Here is a 10,155-nt window from a genome sequence, read left to right on the forward strand (position 1 = left end):
TTATCAGGGTGTATGAGAAGTTTGCTCCGTGTCTCCTCAGCAACACTTGGTATTGTCCACCTTTTTCATTTTAAAAAGGTGGGAGAGCACTAGTGTGTCATTGGTTGCAGTGCAATTGTTGCATAAATGACAGACAACCCCACCTCTAACAGTTAACTGGGGTGATGTTTGAAGGATTGTATGTCTGTGTGGCGAAATACAGTGTGGCTCTTCAAAATGTTTGTAGAAGTATATTTCCCTAGACATTAATTACAAAGGTAATAATAAGTACACAGGTAAAATATGCTTATATTTGAAAACATCACAGAAATGTGATAGCAGAACTGAAGGTCTCTGTTAACCATAGTATGTGCATTTATTCCAGTTTTTTTACCCTGATATTAACTTGCATATTCAAACATATGCACATTCGTTCATCCATCTGTTATTCTGCAGCTTGATTTTCCCACTCAACCTTATTTCATGGATATCTTTTTTTTCTTTTGCTTTCTTTCTTTTAAATGAGTGCTTATTATTTTATTGAGATACCATGACTTTATTTTGTCCCATCTGCTAAGGTGGGCATTGGGCATTGGGTTATAGAACATTTATTGATGAGAGAAGTAGTTCTCAACACACTTGTTAATTGAAGAGTTTGTTGCAAAGCACTGGATATAATATAATGCCATGCTTATTGGGAAAAATAAAATATCTACACAGCTATCAATATATGGCCATATACTAAGGAATCATGATTTGTTTTTCTGGGTTTTATCTCCATTTTCTTTAATGATAATGTGCTGTCTTTTTTCTTGTTTTTTTCTTTGTTTTGGTCATGCTACGAGGAATTCGGGATCTTAGTTTCCTAAAAATGGATCAAATCCTGGCTCCCAGGAGTCAAAGTGCTGAATCCTAACCATGGGACTGCCAAGGAATTCCCAGTAATGCATTGCTTTTGTAATAAGAACAGAAAAACATGGGAATCTCTTATTTTCATCTATCTTCACTTGAGTGGGTCATATCAGGAGCCCCGCCCTGGTGCCTCTCTGCAGAAACCTGCTGGCAGGGGTCGAGTAGGTGGGGCTTCCCTTTGCCAGCCTCTCGGAGTAGGAGCCAGGGATTGGTTTGGCCACCTGCTCCGGGACCTTTCCTACTGGTTACCCACGAGCCAGTTAACCTTAACCTGGTTCCCTTCTAGGCTAGCTTCGCCCCAATGGAGGACAAGCTCAACCAGGCGCACATCGAGGTCCAGCAGCTGAAGGCATCGGTTAAGAACTACGAGGGAATGATTGACAACTATAAGAGTCAGGTAGGCCGTCTGGTGCCAGCGGCCCTGCCAGGGCAGCAGCGCCTCCTGCTATGGAGGGAGGTTCACCCCAAGGCCTCCCCCCAGAAAGGTGTTTTTTTTATTTTTTCACCAAAACTTGGCTCTACCCAATGCTTTGTTGGTCCACAGGTGATGAAGACCAGACTGGAGGCTGATGAAGTGGCTGCCCAGCTGGAACGCTGTGACAAAGAGAACAAAATCCTTAAAGATGAGATGAACAAAGAGATTGAAGCGGTATTGCTCCCCGTGCTCGCCTTCTTCCCCTCCCAGTCCTGGGCCTGCAGTCTGTCCCTCCTGTCTGCCCTTGACGCTTCCGATGTGCTTCTCATCTCTTCTTTCTCTCTCCTGCTTCCTCATTATGAATACTCTTTCTCATCCCAGTTTTCCTTCTTCGTTTTCCTAAAAAAAAAATTTCCCCTGCTTGGAACATTCAGGTGGATTCACATCCACAGATCTGCCAGGCCGTAGGTGTGCCTGCTGCATGCATTCTGTGTGATGTCTTTATTTTGTGCCAGCCAAAAAATTGCCTCCTGTCCCCTTCCCCCCAAAAAAGCATTATTCTTCTAGAGACAGCTTTGCTGTCTGAAAGCAAAGGGATCATCTTAATAGTGACCTTGGAGACAGATTGAGTCCAGGCTCAGCCAGTACCTGGCTGCATATCCTTGGACACATCACCATCCCTCTGCAGTCCTCAGGCTCCTCCTTAATACAAGGATGGGTGAAGACCAGATAGGTGATAGCTTTCCCTCTGACCCAGAGCATTGTGACTGCCTTCCTAGGAGCTTTTGGGTTACACTAGACTTGAATCCTGGCTCTGCCAGTTTCTAACTGAGGGACCTTGGGCAAATGACCCTTTGATCTTCAGAGTCCTTAGGTGGGGCCAGCAGCACCTACTGCGTGAGTTGTATCAATTCAGGGAGTAATGCCTGGGTCCTGGAGTTTGTTAAATGATCGCCATTATTCAATGAGTGAAGGAGCAGCAGGCTGCAGTCACCACATGACCAAATGCGTCCCCCCAGAGAACAGTTAAGATGTCTTTAGTGGCCTGCCGGGAGGCTGCACTTCTGCCCATGGGCCTTGCAGAATCCTTTCCAGGGGACTGAGGGCAGCCTTGCCCACACTCCCAAGGAGTTTGTTTGGTTGCTGCGGCCGCCAGGCCCTTCCCAACCGTGGGTTCCTCTCTCCCACTCCAGGCGCGGAGGCAGTTCCAGTCCCAGCTGGCTGACCTACAGCAGCTGCCCGATATCCTTAAGATCACAGAGGCTAAGCTGGCCGAGTGCCAGGACCAGCTGCAGGGCTATGAACGGAAGAACATTGACCTCACAGCCATCATATCAGACCTGCGCAGCCGGGTAAGGGACTGGCAGAAAGGGTCCCATGAACTGGCCCGAGCAGGGGCCCGCTTACCAAGATGAGCTGCACGCGCGCCCACCCCACCCCCCCCAAGGGAGGACCACTTCTTTTTCTTGGCTGCCGCTTTCTGAAAGGAGTGAGCTATCATCAGTGCTGTGAAATAAAAGTCTGGTGTGCCAAATGCCTTGTGTTTGCACAAAGTGATTTTAGTTATAGGAGCTGCCGGGCGCTCCTGCTCTCGCCGCTCCCCGAGTGCTCCAAGTCTCCGCCGGCCTCTGCCCTTCAACGCTCCGCTGCTGTCTTCAAGCCTCGTGCCTCCAGTGGACACCAAGCCATAGGTTTTCTTTGTCTCCGTCTTTCTCTTGCTTTAGCTGCCTTTCCCTAGTCTGACTAGACCCCTTGCCTGAGCTTCTGTCCCAACAGAGGACTGCTTTTCTCCCAGAGGCAATCTGCCTTTGGGTGCCTGGAACCAAGCCGGCGAGGTCTAAGAGATGGTACGCTTCTCATCTGCACTGTGACATTGGGTGAGACCCTTCCCTTCTCTACACCTGCTTCCTCGCAGTAACAGTGGAAGTAGCTGCCATTTTTTGAGCACATGCTCTGTGCTCCAGCATTCTCTCATTTAATTCTCCCAGGAACTTTGCGAAGGGTCTTATTTCCCCCAGTGTACAAAATGCAGCCGAGGGCAGAGAGGGGGAGAAGTCATTTCCTGAGGTCACAGAGCTAATGCTTGTCAGCAGGGACTGGAAGCCAGCCAGCTCCGTCTGGTTCCCAAGCCCATGGTCTGAGTACGTTAAATCACCTGCCTAGTCTTGAACCTGAGTGTTCTCAGGGCCTTTCAGGCCCGGATTTCTGAGTCTTCTGGATAACTTCTTAAACCTGCCAGTCTGAAGGACTTGATAGATTTCCTGTGGCCTTGCTTGCACTGGTCCCCAGTTAAGGGGAATGACATCAGCGGTCCCACCAACGTCCTTGGTAAAGCTCGGTAGTGGGTTGCGTGGACCAGTTAGGCCTGCTGTCTGCTTTTGCCTTCTCATGTCTGCCCAGATCCTACTGACTGGCCTCTCCTGAACCAGAATGTGTCATCGTGGCTCTTCAGGATCGAAGCTGGCTTCTCAGTGTGGGAGAGCCTTCGGTCTCGGGGGTCGGGCCTAACCTGTCCCCACTCTCCTCTCTCCTCCAGGTTGTACGTTGAGACTTGGATGCCTGCTGAGGGCAGCACGCCTCTCTCCTGGGTGTGGATGACAGGTCACAGGGATAAGGGAGGGCTGTACCTGGAGGTTCTTTAGTAAACCAGTCTGTGTTCCTGTCATTTTAGATCGAACACCAGGGGGACAAGCTGGAGATGGCGAGAGAGAAACATCAGGCTTCCCAGAAGGAAAATAAACAGCTGAGTCTGAAGGTGGATGAACTGGAGAGGTTAGAGGCACTTGGTCCGATCTCTGTCCTCTTCCTAGGACCTGAGACTTTTCTGCCACTTAGCTGCTTTGGGCTCAGTGTGCAGAAATGTTTGAGGGACTCGAGGCCCTGGAAGGTACTAGGCAGACCTCAGAGGAAAAGCTGTTTTCACCGCAGTGGTAAGCATTGTGGGAGAGAGGAAGGTGGTCTCTGGCCAGGGGGGATGCTCCATGACAGTGTGATCAAGATCAGACCACCCAGTGGTGGTCCACTGGTTAAGACTCGCGCTTCAGAGTGCCTGGGTTTGATCCTTGCTCGGGGAACTAAGACGTTACATGCTGAATAGTGTGGCCAAAAAGTAAAAAAGAAAAAAAGGATCAGACCACCCATAGGCACCACCTATCAGAAAGGCATGCTTTATCCAAGCAAACCAGCAGTGCCAGGTGCTGCAGCAGGGACACTCCCCCGCATTCTGCTTTTTGTTCCTGGTCACCCTTCCCAAGACCTTTCTGATCTATTCCCTGTTACTTACAGACTATTGGAGGCAGTCAGGTAAAGAGTTCACATTTTGGAATCAGAATCTCTGGCCTTTGATCACAACTTGGCCACTTTACCTGCATTGTGATCTTGAGCAAATCATTTGATCCTTTTGAACCTCATCACCCTGTTTACTCATCTTGAGAAAAGGACCAAGGTAGGGAGAACAGCCCAGTTCTTGGGGTTGTTGTGGATCTTCCACGAGATAATCCTCAGAGGGCATAGCGTGTTACCTGGTGTACAAAATCACGCCATATAGGATAGTCTATATGAGTTTATTATCTCCATTTTAGATACAAGGAAACTGAGCTTGGGGAGAGGTTAGATGACTTGCCCAAGATCACATAGCTGGTACTTGGCAAAGCTGTGACTTAGCCTGTCTTCCTCCAGAGCTTTTAGTGTTCATAAAATGAGGGCTGGAGCCCTCGTTTCAGTGATGAAAGACTTGGGGAATCCCAGGAGGCTGCAGTTGGCCCACCTGGCTCACACAGCCTGCCAGCAGGGACTTTAAGCAAGTGGTCTCCCCTGGGCTCCACCTCTACTCTGCTGGCCTCAAAGATGCAGCTGGAAAGTTTAGGGCTTACAGAACTCCTGAGATTGGACGGTGTTCTGGAAGTGCAGCAGGGACCACGTGTGCACACGAGATGGTCACTGCTGCCCCATGGCTGGTCACAAATGATGTTGAGTGGTCCAGCTGAAGTCCCTTTGCTGAGGGTGGCAGCAATGAAGAAGTGGAGTGGTGGGGGGGGGTGCGGGGCATGGGTTTTGGTGGCAGACCTACCAGCTGTGGTGACCTTGAGTCAATAACTTCGCCTCTCTGTGGCTCAGTTGCTTCATTTGTAAATTGGGGATCAGAATGGAACCCACATTCCTGAGCTGCAAGCTGCTGTGTTACATGTGATGATATACGTACGTGGCACAGCCTGTGCTTGCTTCTCCCACTCTCCATACAGCTTCTTGCCGTCATGATGATCAGCAGATTTCTTTGATTTATTCCTGTTATTCCCTGGAGATTCTTGGTGTGATGTGAACCCCGGTCCAGCGTGGCTGGCAGCCCCCGGCCGTGTGGAACAGGACACATAGTGGGATGGCAGACTCTTGACTGAGTGCTTTCACCTAGGAAATTGGAGGCGACCAGTGCCCAGAATATCGAGTTCCTACAGGTGATTGCCAAGAGGGAGGAGGCAATCCACCAGTCCCAGCTGCGACTGGAGGAGAAAACACGGGAATGTGGAACCCTGGCGAGGCAGTTGGAGAGCGCCATTGAAGACGCCAGGAGGCAGGTCAGTCTCACATCTGTTGTTAAGTAGTTCTGTGTCTTTGGGCACATTGCTTAACTTCTCTGAGCCTATCTCCGCATCTGAAAAATGGGCATTTTGTAGTAGTACCTGCTCCCACAGATTCATCATAAATGATTGTAAAGCAGTTGGCACTGGATTCACAACTGCTCCTGTCATTGCTGCCGGTGTGGGCCTCAGACAGGTGTCCCACATCTGAGGTGGTGACTCATGGAGCGTTGGCAAAAGCCAGGTGAAGCAGGCTTGCAGAAGTTGTCTCCGTAACTAGCTCCTGCCCTGAGGCTCCAGAAACCCCCACAGTGAGACCGGCTCGTGGGAGCGGCCCAGCCTCTTCTTTACCAGATGTGCCCCATGTCAGGTAAGCCAGCCCCACCTCTCTGCTTTCTGGGCAGGTGGAACAAACCAAGGAGCACGCAGCCTCCAAGGAGCGCGCAGCCCAGAACAAAATCCTGGACCTTGAGACCCAGCTGAGCAGGACCAAGACTGAGCTCAGCCAGCTGCGGCGGAGCCGGGACGATGTGAGTCTTGCTGGGGGTAGGGGGTGAGAGCAGACAAGAAGGGCGTGGGTTGAGGTTTGAGCTTCCTGGGGCCCGCAGGGCATGGGCATGGGCAGGCCTCGGTGTTCTGTTGTTTTTATGAATATGACATGGTTTTATTTTTCTCCCATCACTTTCCCATCCCTTCAGGATATTCCAGGCCCATCCCCTTTTTATTACCAGCTTTGTTAAAACGACATTTACATAAAACTCTCTCATTCAGATTGTACAATTCTGAGTTGTGCAGTTATCACCACAATCCAGGTTGAGAATATTTTCAGAAAGAAAATGACCCATTAGCAGCCACTCCCATTCCCCCTGCCCTCATCCCCTGGCCTCTGGGGTTGGTCTGTTCTGGGCGTTCCACACACTTGGCCCCTGCCCTGTTCCTCCTCTCAGGCTGATCGCCGCTACCAGAGCCGTCTGCAGGACCTGAAAGACCGCCTGGAGCAGTCGGAGAGCACCAACCGCAGCATGCAGAACTATGTCCAGTTCCTCAAGTCGTCCTACGCCAATGTGTTTGGGGATGGTCCCTACACTTCCTACTTGACCAGCTCTCCCATCCGCTCCCGGTCTCCTCCTACCTAAGCCGCTGCTCTTGGGCTAGGAGCTCAGATGAATGCTGTGGCAACAGAGGTGTCGCTAAGCCATACCTGGAAAGCCTGTTGGTTTTCCTCTCTCTTCCTGAGATGAAGTATGTTCAGGATCTTGTCTTAGCCACTAACTCCAGAAAAGTGCCTCGAGCAGCAGGGGATGGAGCCGAACCCACTTAGTTCTCTCCTCTCCGATAGCATCACCTGATGGAAATTTCTAATTACCCCAACAGGCCTTAAAGCCACTACTATTAGGGTCAGGTTTTAACTCACTGTGATTGGCTCTTTCGTTTCTCAAGAGAATGTCTGGCCTGGACTTTCCCTCCAGACCCTTTTACAGCTCTCTTCTTTTTTAGGGCTCTCTCTCTCTCTCTCTGGTTTTCCCTGACCCAAACCAGCAGGAGCTGTTAGGCAGAGGTCCTCACTGCACCGCATGTTCATGCACTGGTTTCCTCATTGCATGGGTACGATGTCCTCTCCAAGGTGCTCCCCTTCCACCTGTGGCCAAGTTTCCTCAAGGCCACTTGCCCTCATGCACTTCCCTACAGACACTCGAGGGCTTATGCTTTACAAGTTCGCCTTGTAAAATTACGATCCCAATCTCACTGATTTTTCTCTTGGCTAGGTTTGTGTCTGTGGAATGCATTTATTCTTGAAATGTGTGTGTTTTACAGAAAGCTTTTATAATCAATATTTAAGGTTCCATAGGATGGTCTCCTTTAACCACATGATCCCTCTTCTAAAAATGATTCAGTGAAACTCTGCAGAAGAGCCAGTTAACGTTTTTTAAAGGACGTGGTACATGGAACATTAGACTATTTCATTTTGACTGGGTTGGCTCTTTCTCCTCTGCGTGCTTTCACTTTGCAATCCCATGAAAGGACCGGAGGAGATACATGGTAAGGTGCTGCTCGGTGTGTGAGGGCAGATGACTTTAGCTGTTAGGAGGAAGATGGGCTGTGTCTGTCTTACCATTTTCTAAATGTTCATTGCTTTCTGAAAGATGATGGGTTATTTTTGTCCTCCTCACATGTTCCTGTATTTAAAAGAACAATATATTCTTTAGAGAGAAGAGAACACACTTGGTGTTCTCTGCTGAATCCTAACCTTTCCATTCTAGATGGTATTGGCCTCTGGGTGATCCAGTCTAGTCCCCTCTCAGCCACTCTAACCCAAGTCCAAACCTCTGGAGAATTCCCCTGTGTCCCCAAAAGCAGTGGTCCCACACAGGCATCTGGATTGCACTCCCAGAACCGCACCCCTCCCCACCCCCCCAGTTTTGGAGACGTTTGTAGTTTCCAGCTTTCAGTGGTTTGTTTTTGTTTGTTTTCTTCTTAAATTTTATCTTCAGCTTTTAATTTTGCCAAGGAAGGTCCCTGAAATTACTACCAACAGCTACCATTTCCACGAAACCATGCCTATTTTCACATCTTTAACATAGACTTGAACTTTCATACAATGTATGAAAGATCTTCCTAAGAAAAGATAGTTGATAAACTTACACCAATGTGCATACATTTCTGTATAACTCATCATTATCATCAAGCTAATGATAACCCCCTCAGTGCAGGATTCTGCTATCTGTGGTGATGCTGTAGGAACACCTCTCTTTGAGTTCATGGCTGGGATTCTCCCAACAATGTTCTGTTTTTCTTTGTAAAATATTGTATTACAAAAAGTCCAGAGAGTTTGTGGAAATGAAAAATGTTTATATTGCTTCAAACTCGAGAGTTTTCCTTTCTGCCTCAAAGAGACCCTATGAAATGGGCAAAAGGGTCAAAAGTTAGTGTCCTAGTTTAAAGCTAGCCTTAGGCAATGATGAGCTTTTCATTTATTGAGATAGATTTAATTCACTCTTTTAAGGTATATAATTCAGTGGTTTTTAATATATTCAAAGTTGTGTGACCACCACACACAACTTTATCTAATTCTCAAATATTTTCATCACACCCAAATGGAACTTCTTCTGAGAAGCCTGTATGCACGACAAGATGTAACAGAACTGGATATGGGACAACAGACTGGTTCAAAATTGGGAAAGAAGTACATCAAGGCTATATATTGTCACACTGCTTATTTAACTTCTACACAGAGTATATCATGCTAAATGCCGGGCTGGATGGTTCACAAGCTGGAATCAAGATAGCCAGGAGAAATATCAACAATCTCAGATATGCAGATGACACCACCCTTATGGCAGAAAGTGAAAAGGAACTAAAGAGTCTCTTGAAGATGAAAGAGGAGAGTGAAAAAGCTGTCTTAAAATTCAACATTGAAAAAACTAAGATCCAGCCCCATCAGTTGATGGCAAATAGATGGGGGAAAAGTTGAAACAGTGACAGGTTTTATTTTCTTGGGCTCTAAAATCACTGAGGACCGTGACTGCAGCCATGAAATTAAAAAATGCTTGCTCTTTGGAAGAAAAGCTATGACAAACCTAGACAGCATATTAAAAAGCAGAGACATCACTTTGCCGACAAAGGTCCACCTAGTCAAAGCTATGGTTTTTCCAGTAGTCATGTATGGATGTGAGAGTTGGACTATAAAGACAGCTGAGTGCTGAAGAATTGATGCTTTTGAACTGTGGTGTTGGAGAAGACTCTCGAGAGTCCCTTGGACTGCAAGAAGATCAAGCCAGTTAATCCTAAAGGAAATCAGTCCTGAATATTCCTTGGAAAGAAAGACTGATGCTGAAAGGGAAGTTCCAATACTTTGGCCACCTGATGCGAAGAGCCAACTCATTGGAAAGGACCCTGTTGCTGGGAAAGATTGAGGGCAGGAGAAGGGGGCAAGAGAGGATGAGATGGTTGGATGGCATGTAGAAGCTTAATGCCTTGACCTGGGATGGAACACAAGCCTCCCCTGCAGTGGAAGGGCACAGTCTGCCACACTGTCTTCCACAGGAGCTGCCTTATCTTAGAGTCCCACTGGTAGTGTATGAGGATTCCAACATGTCCACAACCTCATCAAACCTATTTGCTTTTCTGTGACCTATAACGCCCACCCAACTGAAGCCCCCAGGTCTAAAGTCATGGTAGAAAGCAGGAGCCACAGGCCAAGTCCTGTACGCAGGCGCATGGGTGGGCGGGCTTGGTACGAGAGGCGGGGCCACGAAGTCGTTGGGGGCGGGGTTG

The 10,155-nt window shown here is 48.3% G+C and overlaps 1 protein-coding gene across 23 annotated transcripts in view; it reads left to right on the forward strand.

The window, feature by feature from the left end:
• ODF2 (outer dense fiber of sperm tails 2) overlaps positions 1–8,744 on the forward strand; it is a 30,780-nt gene extending 22,036 nt beyond the window's left edge. For 18 of the 23 annotated variants that reach the window (XM_070454095.1, XM_070454066.1, XM_070454033.1 and 15 more), the window contains 7 exons: positions 1,178–1,288; positions 1,436–1,540; positions 2,500–2,658; positions 3,978–4,078; positions 5,715–5,877; positions 6,285–6,410; positions 6,828–8,744. In XM_070454095.1, the coding sequence (XP_070310196.1) occupies positions 1,178–1,288; positions 1,436–1,540; positions 2,500–2,658; positions 3,978–4,078; positions 5,715–5,877; positions 6,285–6,410; positions 6,828–7,016 (954 nt within the window). In that variant the 3' untranslated portion in view covers positions 7,017–8,744. Of the gene's footprint in view, positions 1–1,177; positions 1,289–1,435; positions 1,541–2,499; positions 2,841–3,977; positions 4,079–5,714; positions 5,878–6,284; positions 6,411–6,827 lie in introns of those variants that run through there. The other 5 variants (XM_020874973.2, XM_020874982.2, XM_020874984.2 and 2 more) reach the window with 1 other exon arrangement.
• The last annotated feature ends 1,411 nt before the right edge of the window (positions 8,745–10,155 follow it).

The sequence above is a fragment of the Odocoileus virginianus genome, chromosome 2 (genome assembly GCF_023699985.2).
Source record: "Odocoileus virginianus isolate 20LAN1187 ecotype Illinois chromosome 2, Ovbor_1.2, whole genome shotgun sequence".
Lineage (NCBI taxonomy): Eukaryota > Metazoa > Chordata > Mammalia > Artiodactyla > Cervidae > Odocoileus > Odocoileus virginianus.